We start from the raw sequence: 18,662 nt of genomic DNA on the forward strand, positions 1-18,662 counted from the left end.
ATACAGTTTAATTTTATGCTTCTTGTTTTAGAGAGGGAGTGGGGAGAGAGGAAAATATAAATAATTTTATACATATGTGTGAGATTTTACAGAGAAAATTTGTGAGAAAACTCTGAGTGAAAAATTCAGTATCCCCTCTTTTCAGCTGAATTCTGCAAAACCCACTTGTGTTCCTATGGAATAGTTTCTCTTTGCTGTTAAGAAAAAAACCAAAAAATTCAAACCTGTATTTCAGGGTAATAGGTGGAAAAACGTCAATTGATTGAAAAATGTAAGTTGTAAGAAGGAGAAATTGGTTCATTTCTTAGTATTTCTAGTTACTGCATTAAGCATACATCAGCATGCAGTAAAATATTTCAGCATAAGATTTTTGCACATCCTTCTATTGAAGGAAGATAAAATGTGATGTTGTTCCCTCTGTCTGTTCCAACATGATGCATTAACAGTGTGTCAACACAGCAGTAAAGGCTTTTACTGTGTATAATTGTAAAATAATGCCAATAGGTAAATGGGAAAAGGATGTTTGGGGAGCAATTTCTAGATCTTGCTTTCTGCAAGATAAACACCACTTTAAAAAAAAAAAAAGGGCTTTGGGTTTTGGATGACAGTAAAAGTGGTGCAGAATGCCAGAACACCAAAGCAACTGCACCGGACCAGAGCAGTAATCCACCTAGCACTATTGCTTTCCTTTGATGGTGATTAGAACCACATGCTCCAAAGGAAAATGCTTATAATGGGCAATTAAAGGATCTGCACATAGCAGGCTTTTTTTCCCCCCCTCTGCCCTCCCTCCCCCAGTTGTCATAAATTACTGGTTGGCCTTTACTCTGACGTGCAAGTCTGACAAAACCTAGAAGGAACAGGAAATGATCTAAGTGTGGTTTTAGACAGTTTTTTTTTTTTTTTCATTACCTACATAATAAGAAGAAAACCCTCAACTTTCTACCTTTTAGAACCTTTTTGAAATGTTTAAAGATCTTAAAAAATATATCTAAAAAAGATGATCAGATCAACTAAAACAGGCAATAAGAACTGAGAACTTTCTACAGCAGACAAAGTAGATGCTGTCCTGCTGATACTCCTGGGTACAAAAGCAGAACTAGCATGTCTTTTTAAAAAAAAAAAACAAATGAAACAAACATGTGAAAAAAGAAACAAAACCCCAGCCAAACAAAAAAAAAAAAAAAAAATCTGCTTGCAGGGAGTAGTTTTAGCTGTAAGAATGAGCTTGCTCAAGGCTTCTTTGAAGCTTTAGCATACACTGGAGCATTTTTTGCTCTGTTTTTGTATCTGTGCTGAGGGCAAAGCTACTGAAAATAGTAACTAAGCTTGTGAAAACTTTAAAGTGACTTATTAAAGCTTACTTAGGTGCAGCTCTTGTCTAAGATTTGTTATTTGCAAGGGAGAGCAGGATACTTGGAGTCTGCTGGAAACATTGTGGTGGCGAGACACCTGCATGATCCAGTGTTGTTCTTACGTGCCCAGCCAAATATATTGCAGGTACTACTTAGTGTACAGAAGAGTGTTAATTAAGGCAGTTAAGAAGAAGTGAGTCTCTTTCCATTGAAGGAAGATTTTAGGGCTCTTAAAAAAGCAAAAGTAATGTCTTTCATAAAAGAGTGCAGCAGAGTCAACAACTGAGTCGTTGGACAGGGGATGTGACTGTTTCCGTCAGGATATGTGTCCAAACCTCAGAACCATGAAAGCACACACAGCTTCTGTTCAAAGATTGTGGCTATCTGCAGACTTCACAACCCATTGGCCATTTTATACCCTTGGATAAATAAATTGTGTATAGAGTCAGGAAGTGATAAGTATTACGGTTCCAAAAATACTGTAGGTTTTTTTCTCCTCTTCCGTTTATTTTCATGGGAAGGTTTAGGGAGTGGAGAAATACCATGATGATTCTAAATGCCCAGGGTATGGTACTGAGGGCTGCATTTTGTCTTGATCACAGCAAGTGGCTGCTGTTTTGGCCTGCAGAATTTCACAACAGAACGTTGTCTGTTTTATCTAAATAATGCTGCCTCTACTTTGAGACTCATTCTTTGGTTGCATCACCTTTAGTTCGTACTGTATAAAATTTAACTACTTATTAACATACTTTTTTTCAACATCTACCTTTTCTACAGAGAGGGAAAAGACCTCTAATAATAAATAAGACCGCTAAGGCTTCAAGATTGTAAAATGCTCTCGGGTTTTTTTTGCATGATTAAATTACATGGATAAAAAACTGTAATTGATTGTAAGCTGCTACAAAAGACTAATCTGGAAATAAAAGCAATGGATCAATCTTGTTTGAAAGGCAGTCATGAAAAGAAATGGGTATGTAACAATCTTTTTCATATTTTGCAATGAATTTATTTCTTATCTAGTTGTAGAATTTGGCTTTTGAATGAGGTGATTTTTCGCAGAGTTGATTTCTGAATCAAGTTGCTGTGATGTTGGTTTCATTGTTTAGTTAATTCTATGCTTGGTTGCTATGGAAATACTTATTTACGGAGCTAATGCCTAATGGTGTCAAACAGATGCTACTGGCAACTAGGAATCCTTTATATTTGATCAATGAAAGACTCAGAAGTAGAAACTCAATTTTGTGCTCGTTTTTCTCCGTTATAATTTTGGAGCATGGAATGGAATGGATGTTCTCAAATAAGACAAGTTTTCTTTTTGTTATGGGCATTAAAGCATACATTGGGTCTCTTAAAAAGTATCATCAGTGACATGAAATCCTATTTAGGTGTAGGGAGTCATATAGTAATGATGGAAATTTTAACATTGTGTGTGGCCTTAGTGTGCATGTTTCAGCTTGGGAAAAGGAGAATAGCGTTGGTTTTATTCAGCTTTCAAAATAGATTTTTAGATTTCTAAAGCACTGAAACTTTCTTTTTTTTTTTTTTGTAGCTGTGTATTTTAAATCTCTGCATAAGCATTAGTATTGTTCTTACTATAACGTGTCACAAACAAATAATTCTAGGGTAACTAAGCGGATATAATTTTGTATTTTATAAGTTAAATTATTAATAAAACATTATTGCACAGTTGTCTAGTCGAATATATTTTAAGATTAAATTTTTTAAAAAAGGTTTAAAAATGCTTAGTGCACTTTTATCGTAGTTTCAGTCGTTTATAGCTTGACAAAAGTAAAATCCATACTCTTTTACCATGCTTAAGCCTTTGGAAGTTGAAAATGCTCCTCAAACAGATCTTTAGACAAATGGAGTTGTGTTATTTGTATAAAGAAGATGTAAAAAGCCTCCACCCTCCATGGCATCAACTCTTCTGAAAGGCACATCTATTCCTGGCCCTGGAACCACTGGGTGCGCTGCCACAGGAAAGATAACCTTTCCTATGGAACAGGAATTAAAAACCCAACAAACCCCCTGAAGCCCTGCTGGTTTGCCTTGATTGTCTTCTCCCATTTCTCATCTGTTTTTAGTTTGCTTAGACTATCAACTTCTCAGAGGAGCACTTACTGCCTTTTATTTTGTGAAAAGCAGCTTTGCCTTGCTGCTGCTGCTGGAGCTTGAAGCTGGTTTAGGGAAGGCCTCTGTCACCATTACCTTGTTATTTTTTTAACATGCTTCTGATATTGCTAATGATGTGTGCTTTGTCACAGTGCTGTCCTTAAGCTTTGGTGATGTTTAGGTTGATATCCTTGTGTTCAAGTAGCATGGGATCTCTTCTGAAGTACATGGAAATATTGTTTTTATGGTTTGAGAAAACAGGCCTGATGCCTACTGTCTTTTTTTTTTTACTCCATATATCCTCTAAGTGACAGGTATTTAAAATCTCCCAAGATCTGACTGAACACCCATGGTACAGAATACAGTGTTCATTGCTCAGAACAGCAACTTTGGGGAGAATTTGTTGAGCTTTAACAACTTTTTTAACCTTTAAAAACTTGTTTTCAGAGATGCAAATTAATTCTCTTGAGGCTCTTAGGCTGTTTTGAGTGACAAGTTTCAGTTTGACCTATGCTGGCTGATGATGGCCAAATAGGGAAAAGTCACTTGTACTTAAAGGGGTTCTCTAAGCTGCCTTGTCTTCTTTTAGCCACATTGAAATTTATTTCAGAGACTAAATAGATTCAATTATTATAGTTGAAAGTAATACAGACCCTGACTGTTACAGAACAAGGTGTGGTGCATGTGTGGGGTTTTGTTTTGGTTAGTTTTTTTTTCCTATTTGAAGCTATTTTCGATTGAAGCTGTCCTTCAAACCCCTGACCAGCTTGTCAGGCAATTATACAAAATTAGGAAAGAGTGTTCATGGCTCTCTGGATTAAGTGGGGAGACTCTGGGCTTGGAATGAGAACTTCTCTTCCAATCTGACTGGTAATGTCCTATACGCATTTCTGGTGGGAATGGCTGTAGATTTGCCACCTTTCAGAGGTTCATTTGCAGTATCAGAGCCCACTGAATTTGGATTTTCAGAGGGGCTCCAATGTGATTGCTGCAATGTTGCCACTGACCATGGACGCTCAAAGCCGAAAGTGTGTGAGTTACTGAGCAGAGGTCTAAGTTGGAGCTTGGAACTTTTATGACTTAAGTCCATCCTAGATAAGGTGTTTCTTGATGGAGGAGGTGAGGGAAGAACGTTATGTGCAATGGATTACAAAATCTTAGTATTACAGAGTACAGATCTTTCTGCAAGAAATCTCGTGGTTGCAAAATCAGAAATTGCTGAGGCTCTGCCTAAGACCTATTTTAAGGCCTCTGGGTCTGTTCACAGTAGGTCAAAATAAAGGGTGTCTTTTTACTCCTGTTGTAAGATTAGTGTGACTCTGGGAATACTTTGTAACTTTTGTTGATGCACAGTAATGAAATAAAACTTAGACTGCTAAGCTCTCAAGAAAAAATAATGCCAGAAATGCTGCTTGTTTTGTATTCCAGATTTAACTTGCACTGCAAGGAGTTAGGCTACTTTAACTAAGTCTGGTAGGTAGTGAGAGAAAGAATAAAGTTTTCTTAGGAGAAAATTTTTCTTCAAACGGAGAAAAAGAATTCATCAGCTGTCACCATTTAAAATCGTCACTCTCCTTGTCTTTCAAACCCTGGCAATTCTGCAGAAGGTGTGTTAAGGAATATCGTGCTGTGTTCTGCTGCTTTCTCCAGAAATTGTTTTTGTGGGGGAGGCTTTCTGGATTTTGAGTGCCATCTTGTGGTGCCTTCTGGGCACCCAAGGAAAGGTAACCCCCCTTTCACTGCTACTAACCTGCGCGGGTTTGCTTAGTGCAGAGATGTACCAAGTCCGATTTATCGTGGAAAAATATTCTTTGTTTATAGAGTTCTGCATTTTTTTCCAGTCGTGCTTAGCAGCAGAGATTCCTACTTTGTACCTGAACTTCTCATGAGTTCATTTTAATTACTTTGATGTGTAGCATGTGGAATGACCCCTGAAAATGTGACAGGCTGTGGTAGCTGCTGGCTGTGTTAATATACTGCCTTGTCTTCTCTCAGGAGATATAGCTTCTAGTTCGTGGTGATATATAATGAATTAAAGAAAAATCTGATAGCAAAGTACAAGTAAACTGAAGTTCTATTTATTTCAAAATTATTTTCTTTGCTGTAAAATTGGTATCAGTGAAGAAGCTTAAATCTTCTGATTTAAATGACAACAGAAAATTTTCAGTGATTAATCCAAGCTGTGAAATTTTTCATTTAAATAAAACTGCATAAAGTTATGCCCCGTCATTTAAAATATCAAACAATTATTTGCATTGCAAGTAGATTGGAAGATTTTTCTGCCTTGTGTTTACTGGGTGAGTATGGGTCATTGGAACCCATTTATTTACTACAGCAGGGCTTAAACCAAAAGGAAGGTTTTGAACCTTTTTTGTCACAAAGATTGACCCCCAAAATCATAGTTTATGTGAATGTGTATGAGTACATGTTGTTTAAAGGATGGATAAAGGAGTTGCAGTAAATGATTTGGTTCAGAAACATTCTGGAGTAAGCAAGACGTTTACTGGTTTGGTATTTTGTTTGTTAGTTAAGGTTTTTTTATTATTATTGTGAGCTCATTTGTAGCAGACAAATAAAATCAGCTAACATACCACATATTCAAAAGAAAAATAAAATACTCTGAGAGGAAAACCTCTTTTGTGTCCCCTAATGGAGGCTGCACGATTACGAGCGAGCTGACGCAACTCTGTGGCCCATTAGTATCAAAGGTTACTAATACAACTAACAAAAACCCATGTGGACAGCTGATCTCTGCTGCTGATTGAGGCAAAAGTTAATGAAGCAGATTAATGCAGTCTCTGTGTGCGGGGACAGAATGAAACCAAAAGATTTACTGATGTTAAATACAGTAAGGCAACGTCAGTCTAGAAAGAGACGCTTCGCAATGAAGAAAATTTAATGAAACCACCCAAACAAACAAACAAATGAAAAGAAACAACCCAGTCTGGCAAGATGTTGCTGAAACCAAATGCATCATGGCAAAATGGGTATGGCCACAGAATGTTGGTCATTATCTTACTGTTTGTCAGTGACAAACAGTTAAAAAAAAAAAGAAAAAGACATGGTAGCTAGATTACTCACTTAAAAAATCCCCCAAAACTCTCAAATACCTAAATTCTTAATTCTTGATTTTGATCTGCTTGCTTTACCCAGTATGATTTTCTGATAGAGCACAACTTACTCCCAGTTCAAGCGCATGCTTCGTGGTTGATCTCATCAGTTTTCCTAGCAAGCAGATGTCATAACTATTAACTTTAAACACAGTTTAGTGGCATCTCTGTGAAGACAGCTGAGGAGAAAAAGTGCCTTTAAGTGCCTCCCTTGCCCGGGCACTGCTGACACGTCCCCACCTGTGTTTCTTTTTTGACACTTTGTGCACCTTCCTCTGGACAAGCACCAGACTGGAACGTTGTGTTTTCTCCATGGAAATGCTGTTAGTGCCAGAGGAACACAAAACATACCTAGTTCTCACCTGTAAAAATAAGCAGAAGAGCTTTCAGGATTGCAAAATATTAATTACCAAGTGGGGTATTGGCATGTTATTTGTGCTCTGTAGCAATGTAAAAGAGTGAAAAGCTATGTTTAATTTGTGAATACGCATTTTGCAAATGGATTAATTTATCAAAGAGTAATTAGAATCTGTCGAGAAGTCATGAAGACTGAAAGCTTTTGAAACAGAACAGACATCTGAATTTCATTTCTTGTATGTTGTTTTCATTTTTTGTCAGTATAAAAGACGAATTAAGCGAGTGCTGTTGACGTACTTGAAGCTGATAGCATCTTCAGATTGTGTTGCTGACGTTCTTTTGTGGGTTTGGTGGGTTTAGTGAGGTTATTCAGAACATGGGGCTTTGTATCCATGTTCAAGCAAAGCCTAACAAAACTTCCTGCAAGAAAATCTTTTTAAAAATACCAATTTTTAACCTCTTTGGAGAGATTTTTGCCCCCTTTAAAAGTACGTGATTTAATGTAATGCTTTCTTCGCTGTATTTACAAAAAATGCTTCTGTTTGAATGATTCTGAAAGAAAAAATATTTTGGAGGTTTTAGGCTAGATTTGCTTTTTTATGTTGAAGTGAATAGGAGCAGGAAAGCAGCATCACCATCGAATTTAATGTGTACGTTGAATGATTTATGAGCAATCCAAAAATATTGAAATAAGGCCATATTATTCTGTCATCACAATATCTCTGTTGCATGCAATTTCTTTATACTCTTCTTTAGGGCTTTTGCTGGAGAGCATTAACTGAGAATATGGCCCAAATTACGTATGAAACAACAAAGGGAGAGACATTTCCCTTTGCATCATGTAATCAAAATTTATGCCACTGCTGTTTTTCAACATTAACACATCACCTTTTATTAATTGCCTTTACCCGTTAATTACCATTTACACAATCTTTTCTTTTCTCCTTTTTTTAATCTTTACAGATGATACTTTGGGATTGGGATTTGAAGCAATGGTACAAGCCCTATTACCAGGTCAGTATATTATGAATTTACTTGTCTTTTTTTTTTTTTTGTGAAATGTGATTTGAGTACAGATTTCAAAACTGTTCAAACTGTCAAATTTCAGTTCTTATGTTGATGCTGTATTTACCTATTTTTTCCCTCTGTCTCTTATATTGTAGTAAGCTCTTCTTGTTCCAGTTCAGAGAATTATGCAAAATTAAAATGAATCACTTCTGTTTGGATAAATTTTTTTCTAACTTGTTTCAGTAGAGTCAGGGTTAATAAAAATTATGAGGTTGTGGAAATTGTACCTCTGTAAGGGGCTCTAACAGTTTGACTGCCAAAATGTGTTGATATTGTTGGAAGAGAAAGAATAGTAAGTTTAATGCTGAGACAAAGTAATGAAAGTAGAGATTTAAAAATTGCCAACAGATTTCAAATAGAGAAAAGGAAGCTGAAAGATAATGTTGAATTGTGGATTTCTTTTTATTGTGTAGACACTGCTGTCTGAATGTCTATATATATTTTCTTTAAAAGAAATTGTGTTGCATTGATTTTTAAAAAATTTTATTTTTGCTAAATTTGCAATGCACACGATACTTTAAACAGAGAATAGCATGAAGTGTTTTGCCGATAGTTTTCAGCATTTCCATGTGTTGCAGAGCGCTGGCGGTGGGAGTGGAGCGGATCTCTCGGTGCTGAACGAGGCTCGGAACCTGCTCACGGAGCTCCTGAGTGACCCATGCCTGCCCCCACACGTGGTCTCCTCCCTTCGAAGCATTAACAGCCTCATTGGTGCTGTCTCAGGAGCATGCAGGCCAAAGGCCAGCCCATTCACTCCCTTTCCTGGCTTCTTCCCCTGTCCTGAAATAGAGGATCCTGCTGAAAAAGACCGGAAGCTGCTCAAGGTCTAACAGCTTTTATTTGCATTTGAGCGTGTGTTGCAATTAAAAAAATAGATAAAGGAAAATTCATCTAGAAGGAATGCTCCTGTATGCATAGCAGGTTCTCTAGTGGGTACCTGTGGACAATGTTTGAGGTCAAAAGGGAGCAGCTGTGAAAACACATTGAATGAAGTGGAGATAAGTACCAAAATGCAAATTCAAGTGTTTGATGGGTAGACAGTACAAGCACTGGTCTGCACCCTGACCACAACATTCCTCAAAATAACAGCAAATATAAACTGACGGTGTTATAGTCTCATGATATGGGACAAACATGGCTGTTCTTGATTCTTTTATATTCTTTATCTAACCATTGCTGTCAGTGCGGTTTTTTTCATTGACCTTTTTCCCCCAAGAAATTTACTCTTGTGGACAGCAAACCAGCCATCACACAGAAGCAAATCAGCTATGTAAAAGGAAAAGTATCCCTTCCTTTTCTTCAGCAAATCACTTTATGAGACCAGTGTAAAATCTACTGTCACTTCTCTATTACCCAGGGTTAATAAGTGAAAGCAAGAGTGTAGTTACTACATGAAATGCTAAAGAATGTGGTGGGAAAAATTTTATTATATAGAAACTCAACAGCAGAGCATCTGAGCTAATAATTCCAGCCCAGTATTGACAGCTTGAGGCGATTTGTTGTGGAGGCTGCTCTGGGACATGCCCTGTAGTTGTTTACATTTCCAGGAAGTGGGCAACTTGGCCCAAACTGATCATCTGGTTGGTTTAGTGTTTTGGAGCCTGATTCAGCCTGTGAAATGTCTGTTGGGAACCATATTTTTGGGGGGAAAAACTCAGTGTCTGCAGATTACTCTGTGGAAGATCCTGCAGAACCACTTCAGTATGAAATTCATTGTAATGTCACATGGATATTTGCAGAAATCAATTGGACAGGGATCACAGTCATTCGGCATGTTTTTCTTTGTGGATGTCTTTAAAAGCTGCTAAGGATTGGCATACCTTTTGATTTTTAAAATTTCTTTATAGCTAGTCAAAACAGTGTGAAATGAAAAATATTCATTAATGGAGACCAGTTATAAAGAGTATGTGAGATTGAAATATTATGGTTTTTCACAGCTGCTCTCTTTTTTTTTTTTTCCTTCCTAAAAAGTAACTTTTTCCTCAAGTTCTGGAGATTTCCTGTATAGAAAGTTTTCTAGTGCTTGCCACAATCATTCAATAATTCTTTGGCTTTGGTGTGTTTAAGAGAAAGCCCAAATATTGGGCTATGTGTGTTACTGCAAGAGAAAGATTCCTTTTGCTTTTAAAAAACAGATATATGAGGAAAAAATCCAGGTTAAAACGCAGCAAAGAAAATATTATGAAATTATTTCTTCAATATGGATGATTTTGGAAGGTTCCCACTCTCTCTTTCTCTGGCTTGGAATATAAAAGATCTCTCCATAGTTTTTTGCTGTGGATATGTACATCTTTATTTCTCCTCCCTGAGTGGCTTCCAAAGTGTGTTCAGTTATAATTTTCACGTTGATTAGGGGGTCATCAGGTTGATTAAAGGGTTGAAGCACCTCTCCTCCAAGGAATGTTTGAGAGAACCGTGATTGTTCAGCCTGGAGAAGAGAAGGCTTTGGGGTGACCCAACTGTGGTCTTCCAGTACCTGAAGGGAGCCTGTAGGAAGGATGGAGAGGGAATTTGCACAAGCAAGTAGTGACAGGACAGGGGGAATGGCTTCAAACTGAAAGAGGGCAGGATTAGATGGGGTATTAGGCCAGGCTGGGTGGGGCTGTGAGCAATCTGGTCTAGGGAAAGGTGTCCCTGTCCATGGCATGGTGGGGTGGAACTTCAGAATCTTTAATGTCCCTTCCGACACAGACCACTTCATGATTCAGGGGTGAGCTGCCTGTCTTCCTCTATAGGAAAGGAATTAAAAACAGGGAAAAGAATGTAAATGGGCTTCAGACCTTGGGCAAGTCATAACTGCTTATCTAATGCTGACCCTTCCCTGTGGGTTTCTTGGAAGTGTGAACTGCCCAGTATTCAGAAAAAAAAAAATTTCAGACAAAAAACATTGCAAGGCTACTCTGCAACAGAAACAGTTTCCACTTCCATCAGGACTGTCCCTAGAACTGTCCCCAGATCTCCCAGTGTATGACAGTAGAATGCTTTCCAGATGGGTGGGTTTCTGCTGTTTTTAACAGTCATGATTTTAACAGATTTCACAGTCAAGGCAAGTAAAAGTTGTCTAGGCAAACCCCAGAGTGTGCACATGTCTTATCTCCTGGCCTTGGGAGACCCCCACCTGGAGTAAGAGACCATACCTGTGGTAGGGTACCACATCAGCTGTTTGGCTATAAAAATGAGCAATAAATAGCCCTTACAAACCGTAAATAAAGTTTTAACATCTGCTTTTACTTGCATGGATTTTAACCACGGTCAAATTACTCAACAGGGATTAAGTAGCAGGAGCAGCCTGCCAACCCCACAGCTGAGACGATCCTCAGGAGTTTCTGGCTTGTCATCTATGGAATCAGCATCATCCAGATGGGAAAGGAGCAGCATTAGCAAGAGATCCCATCAGGAATATAACACACCAAGGTAAGCACTGAACAGCATTTTAAGGGCAATAATAATGCTGGAACTTGGCAGCAGAAGTACTGGACGTAAAGTCCTGTGAATTAAGGCTCCAAATTCTGCCAGCATAAACTGGAAAAGTTAATGATGTACTATGCTGTGTAACTCTTAAGTGGAAATCAGGTTGTTCTGAGGTTAAATAGTGTGTTCTGTCATAGTAAGTATAAACTTGAGTAGGAAATGAAAAAAAAGTCCAGCATACATGATTGCAAAACAAACTAGTCTCTAACTAGACTCTGACTGCCTTTATGTATGACTTGCCAGCTTCCATATACCCATGCATAATTAAAAAGGTGAGACAACTTTCTTGTGGTTTGTAGCCACTGTTGTAGGTATTACAATGTTTATTATTCCTCCATTATAAGCTTTATTATTCCTCCATCAAGCAAGTTTCAAAATAAATTAAGGTAGTAATCTATTCTCTACTTGTTAGTAAATATGGTGCAAATAGAGGTTTTATTTCCAGAATCAAGATAACATTCTGAATTAGGATTAAGATGAATGGGTTTTTTTTCCTTTTTGTATAATGTTGTATATTAGTGAAAATTCACACATTTAATTTTATTTGAATGTATAAATGAGTACATCTTTATTTCTCAAATCTGTAAAAATGTGTGTGGTTTTGCTTTTCTTGTTTTGTGGGCTTTGCTTCTTTGTTTTGGTTTTTTGTTTGGCTGTTTATTTGCGTTTTTTACTTGGTTTGAGTTTTTTTGTTTGTTTTTTCTTTAAATGGTTCTACACAGGTCATAAGCAAAGTATAACATGCATTTTTAGAAAAGAAAATGTGAGTTATGCTGATAACTGGTAATTATTAGTAGTAGATGGGAATTTATATACACATGTCCAAGAATTTACTTATCAGTATTATATTTAATATTAAAATGAACTGCTTGAATAATTTGTCCCTTTCAGTGTTTTTTCTCCCTTGAATAAAAGATGATCTTTAAGTTTTTTACATTGTTAAACTTAATTGTGGTTTGTGTATGAATTACAATTGAAGATTCTAATAAAAGCAGTAGTAGTCATTAAAACATTATATTTTCATGCTGACCTGGTTGTTGGTGTCCAGATGAACCTCCCCAGTTGTATCCACTGGAAATAACCAGGGACCAGAGAAATTGCTTTAACCTTGGCAGCTGTGGGATTTCAATTTGTTACTCAGCCCTCCTGCTGCAGTCTCAGTGTACATTTTCAGAGGGCTTCCTCACTTTTCCTATTCAAAAGCAGCTCTTCTGTTTTATTTGTATGCAGATTTTTAATTTGGTTTCTCATTCAAACACAAACTTGAAATGTAAAGTTCTTCCTCATCTTGAGGTGAAGCTTCTCATGTTTTAGTTTATGGCCATTGCTCCTCCTCCTCTTGCTGGGCACCACTGAAAAGTGTCTGGCACCATGCTCTTAGCCCTTCTTTGAGATATTTATATACATTGATGAGATCCCCTCTCAGCCTTCTCTCAGCTAACCAGGCCCTGCTCCTGCAGCCTCTCCTTAGATGGGAGATGTTCCAGACCCCTCATCATCTTATGGCCTCCACTGGGCCCTTTCCTGTAGTTGGAGGTACACAGGAATAAATCCATGTTTATTCTTGAACTCATTTTTCATATTCATGTATTTAAACTAGTGATGGGAGATCAAGTATTATTTCTGCATTGGATTTTTTTTGCCATCCCTTAAGAAAGATTAAATCTGTTTTGGTAAATACTGTTTTCCCCCCCTGAAGAAAAATAGTTTTACGTTAACTATTTTCACTTTGAAGTAAACACTATAGTTATTTTTAATTGCATATTACATTTTTGTTCCCTAGAAATATGATTTTAAACCACAGAGTGAAATTTTGTCCCTGGAACAGCAGATGGCAGGATTGAGCAATCGAGTTGAAGGACTTGGCCAGGGAAGCGAAACACTGATGTCAAAAACAGCTTCAGTTTTAAGTTTATTATAAATAAAACACCTAATTGAATATGCAAAATTTATGTGGCTGTGTAAGGTTTTAATTATTCAAAAAACCACAGAATTAATTATTATTTAATAATTTCAATTACGTATTTCCAAAGTGATCAATCTTCAAATCTGTTAGGAAACAGCCTGCTTCAAATATTCAAGGAAAGTAGCATGTTAGAAGCTAAAATCTGTCACACATAATCTGAGCATATTTACTGCATCATTTTAGGATGTTTTAAGTTTTTTGTTGCTGTCAATCAGTACACAGCAGTTTTTATTTCATGTAATTGACATGTATTTTCTAGCTGGTTTTGAATTTGACAGCTTTGTAGTATTTTTCTTGAATGGTGGTGGACCTGTCACAGGGCGGTGTAGCTATTTTAAAAGCATTTTATTAAATAAAACGGGAAGAGAAATGAAGAAACAATGAAAAAAAAAATCCTCACTGTTTTCTTTTCAGCCAAGGATCTCACTCAAATGGGTCTTTTGGTGCAAACTTGCTGACAATACCAAAGCAAAGATCATCCTCTGTGACCTTGGCTCATCACATGGCTCCCAGACGAGCAGGTAGGATCATGCCATTTGTACAGTAACAGGATGGCACAGCACAGGTCTTTTCATGTAAACACAGCACTAAAATAACTTCAGCGTGTCCCTCGTTGTTTTAAATCCTCTCTTTGTAAACAGCAATGACTTTATTGTCATCTGGACCCCATGTCATGTTTGTTTTGGAAGGTGCTTCTCCTGGCCTGAGTCCCGTGGGCTCACCAAGCCATGGATCTGTCTCCAGCGGGGCTTTCAGCAGCTGGTCACCTGTGGAGTTCCCTGACACTGCTGATTTCCTCACCAAACCAAGCATTAATATACACAAGCCTCCAGGACACCCACCTAGCTCTCCAGATTTGCAGCAGCCAGTTAAAACACCTGTAGGTTATATGTGTAGCAGGTACTGTAAACTCTGTTATCATTTCAGTCGTTTTGTGTGGGTTGAAAAGAATGCAATGAAAATAAAAACAAGCAAAAAATCAAGACCTGTGCCCCTACTAGGATTAAAAAATGGGCATAAATCTCCTAATAATCTGTAACTGTGTTATCCAGAGGGGAATAAAGAATGCTGAATCTATGTCAGTGCTTTGACATGGCCCATCCTCCTCAGAAGTTGTTATTGTAGAGGAACAATATTCTGTGGAATTTTAGAAAAGGAAGGTTTCTTACTTGGGAATTGGATTCTGTGTTTCTGAATACGTTCTTAGTTATAAGCTCTGCTTTGCTAATTCAGGGGTTTAAGTCTGGGAGAGGTGATGGTTGGTTATTATCTAAGGACAGACTAAATCTATGTGTGCCAAATTTAGGAGAAAATACTCTGGTCAGTTGTTGAAGGAACCTTTACAAGCCTTTTTCAAAAAAGTAATCTGCAGATATTTTTCAGTAGAAGACAGCAGTAGCAAAAGAAGAAAGTTACTGAATGTTGTAAATATTTTTCATGTATTCTGTAAGCTGTGGACGTCAGATACTCAAGCCTGTTCCAATACCAGAACCAGACTTTGCAGAATACAGAGAGAGAAAATCAGGTGAGATTTCAAAATAGACAAATACTTAATATAACTTAGTGCTTTTTTCTTCCCCCAAGCCAGTTAAATTAAAATTTCACTATTTCTGTATAATTTTTTCCTATATTTTAACCTATGTATGCATTTTACTTTGTTTTGTGTTTTAGAATAATCAAAATAAGATGAAATATTGCCTGCTTCCTAGTAAGAATTTTAAAACAGGCTTCCACTAGTACCTTTATAGCTCTGTACTCCATGTATCAAACAAGTGCTTTACTAACTAAGCTGAACTAATCACTTTTATTAAAAAAAAAGCTATGCTTATAGCTTTTCTTAATCTTCAAATAGGTTTTGTCTAATAAATTTTGTCCTCAATGTCTTTTTTTTGCATATTTCTTAAATAAAATAGCTTAGAAACAAGCTATTACTTATATTTCTGTGACAAATGATGAGTTAAAAAATTATTAGACAGTAGTAATTTACAAATTAGTTACTGATATAGTATTTCTCTGTGTGTTTTCTTTAAGGTGAAATTGCAAGTGCTAATGTCTCCAAAGAATCTTTCCACCATACAGAGAAGAGGAAAGATGAAAAGAAGGAAATGATCGATCAAACACAAAATACACTGCTTGTAAGCATGTAATTGCCAAAAAACCCCCCTGCAATAACTTTTCTCAATCCACTATTTCTTTATCATTTCTAACTTGCTGTGAAGAGGCCTTTATGTTGTTAAAATAGTAATTTCTAAAGGGTTACGGTGCATGGTTGGAATTCAAATTTTCGTTTAGCAATTGTTTGTCTTGCATAAATGTCACTAGCAAATGACAGGAAAGCTTGTGGTTGTATTGATTTTGTTGATTGATATTGATTTGTGTAGATTTAATGTTGAGAGAGTATGCTCAAACACTGGCTAATATTTTCTTTTGGAACTTCACAAGAGATGCAGCAGTGGCAGTGAAACACAGAAATGAATGTTCAATACAGTGCTATTAACATTTTGGGTTTATACATCAGGTGTTTTTAAAACTTGTCCAATTAACATATTCTTAAAACTCAGTAAATCTTTGGTTTTAGCCTATGCGTATTTTTGCTTTTTTATTAACTCATCTTGTCTAAAAAAAAATAAGAAGGAAAATTTAGCACTGTCTCAGACAGCCCCAGAATGTGCTGCCCAAAACAGGAAAACTCAAGCCTTTAAGTGTGCTATTTGTGATATTGATTTATGATTTTCTCATAGCCATAGTTGCAGCTCCATTCAATAAATTCACTAATGATTTGTCATTTTCAAGGCCTTTTTTGCCAGCACAACTGATAAATTAATTTTCATTGTTATTTTAGAGATGATAAAGTATCTTAATCTCATACAGGTGGAACAGAGTTCTACATTAGAAACAATGTTATTAGACCATGATTCACTGATGGAGAAGATGAGCAATTGGAATTTCCAAGTTTTTGACCTTGTAAAAGAAATGGGAGATCAGTCTGGAAGGATCCTCAGCCAGGTTTGTTGTCCTTTATTATATGAGGGAGGGTAGGTAAAGCTGTCCTTTATTTAAACCACGGAGAAATTTTGCAGTCAACATTCATGTGAATATACTTGAAATTGCATTTATGTGAATATCTTCAAAAGCAGAAATATGACTTCTCATGTACTCCGTGCCATTGTAAACCATAAAAAATGGTTTATCTATAGAGAACATGCTCCAGTTTTTCTGAATTTTGTTCTCAATGTAAATAGACTCACACTGATAAGGTTTTGTCATAATTTCCTGTGCAGAATTATCTCCTGCTTTCAGAATTACTACTCTGCTTGGCAACCATTACTTTTTTCTCTATTTCAGTAAAATATTTCTGCCCTACCTGTGGGGGAAGAGAAGTGATCTTTTAGGCAGCCTTTTGCCTCTTGGTCCTACAAACAGTGGAGTTTTTTTCCATTCTGCTTTCTGCATGTAGTATCCCTTTTATCTCTTTCTGATTTATTTCCATGTTTGCTGAAGCCAGTCCTGCTGGCAGGTGCAAGAATAGGATCCTGTTTGCTCTTCCCCAGCTTGTCCCATTCATCAAGGTCATCTGGAAGCTTCTGCCTCTTTCTTTAGAGTGGATTTAGCAATCATGGAGCTTCTGATCTGACCGCTAAACAGTTTTATTTCCAGTATCTTAGTTTTCCACCCTGGAGTGATGTCCCCTAATTTTGCAGCTCCCGTTCCTCTGAGCACCTCCCATGCTTTAGAACTCCTTGTTCCTTTCCTGTGTCTAGGAAAAAAGGTTATAAAAATGAGTAGCAGTGACTTGTTTTAAATTTTTTTAAAATATTTGCAGCTGTGGGTGATGGGGGGATTAGGCATTGAAGTACACTGAGTTGTACATGTAAATAATAATATATGGTCTATATACATATATAGAAGTTCTGAGTACCTTTTTGAAATACTTCTTCATTTACCAGCTAGTTTTATTAAAAACACTCAAGAGAAATAATAATAAATAGAAGAAATAACATCACTTTGCCAAAGTCTCAAAGCAACTTGGAGGACTGATGTTGTTTGTTTCTCTTTGTTTTGTTTTATTATTAATGACTTTGCTGTTTTAATTAAATAATTTGAAGTTCTGAATAATAAGTCTGAATGTAAATTTCTTCTTTTTAGGTCATTAATGGGATAAAGCATGGCTTCCTTAGCCTTCTAAAAAATTTTGGGGTATATTATTACAAATGAGTTGTGCATAGAATTATCAGTAATGACATAAAAGCTTTTATTATTCTTTGAGAGGATCATAAAAATCCACATTTTTGTGCTAAAAATATATAAAGATATATATATATATAGATATATTAAATATATCTCTATGACAAGAGCATTCCAATAATTCTTTAGTGGAATTTCAGTGATGTCCATGTCTGTTGGCAAGTACAGTTTTAAAAACAAGAATATTTTTAAAGTTGAAAAAGCAGAACATGCAACGGTATTTAAATCTTTCAGATTTAAATTAATTTAAATCTTTGTTTAGGTTACTTATACCTTGTTTCAAGACACTGGCTTGTTTGAAATTTTCAAGATCCCCACTCAAGAATTTATGAATTACTTCTGTGCGCTGGAAAAGGGCTACCGGGATATTCCCTGTAAGTTCTCCCTGGTGTCACATGGAATTTTGTTATCAGTGGCACTCCTTTGGTGTGGGCATTTGTGTTTCTGGGTAGCTTAGTGTGTGCTTAGTGAATGCATTTGACAGAGCTTAGAATGGGTCTAAAGGATTGCAGGACAAAGTGGGTGGACTCTAAAAGTGAATTTGTTAATTTGGAGTTGGAAGATAATCTTAGAGAATTTGAATTAGTGGTTGAATCAAACACACTGAAGTCAATGGGAGAATAGTTGCTGATTTAACAGAAATTTGGGTGAGGTCCTTAACAAAATAAGGAGAAAATAGAGTATTTTGATGGTAGTTATTCACCTGCCTGTGCAAGGCAGCCAAATTTATTGGAAAACAAAACAAAAAAGTACACTTCACCACTCCACAGATGTTTGCCCAGCTCGGGTGCTTGTAGATATCAGATCAGATTGCAGGCCACGCTTGTTTCTCACCATGATTGATTTAAAAGGCCATTTAATCCCTTCCTGAGGCCCAGGTAGGATGAAGTGTACACAGACACTGTTTGTGTATCTAACTGCCTTCTTAAAAATGTTCAGTGATCCATACATCTACCACTAACATTTTAAATTCTATTT

The 18,662-nt window shown here is 36.7% G+C and overlaps 1 protein-coding gene across 1 annotated transcript in view; it reads left to right on the forward strand.

The window, feature by feature from the left end:
• PDE3B (phosphodiesterase 3B) overlaps positions 1 to 18,662 on the forward strand; it is an 83,136-nt gene that overhangs the window by 56,651 nt on the left and 7,823 nt on the right. The window contains 9 exon segments of the mRNA XM_059473726.1: positions 7,898 to 7,948; positions 8,581 to 8,826; positions 11,271 to 11,416; positions 13,854 to 13,960; positions 14,129 to 14,339; positions 14,891 to 14,964; positions 15,471 to 15,574; positions 16,311 to 16,445; positions 17,947 to 18,058. Of these exon segments, the coding sequence (XP_059329709.1) occupies positions 7,898 to 7,948; positions 8,581 to 8,826; positions 11,271 to 11,416; positions 13,854 to 13,960; positions 14,129 to 14,339; positions 14,891 to 14,964; positions 15,471 to 15,574; positions 16,311 to 16,445; positions 17,947 to 18,058 (1,186 nt within the window).

This window comes from Ammospiza nelsoni, chromosome 6 (assembly GCF_027579445.1).
Source record: "Ammospiza nelsoni isolate bAmmNel1 chromosome 6, bAmmNel1.pri, whole genome shotgun sequence".
Taxonomy (NCBI): Eukaryota; Metazoa; Chordata; class Aves; order Passeriformes; family Passerellidae; genus Ammospiza; species Ammospiza nelsoni.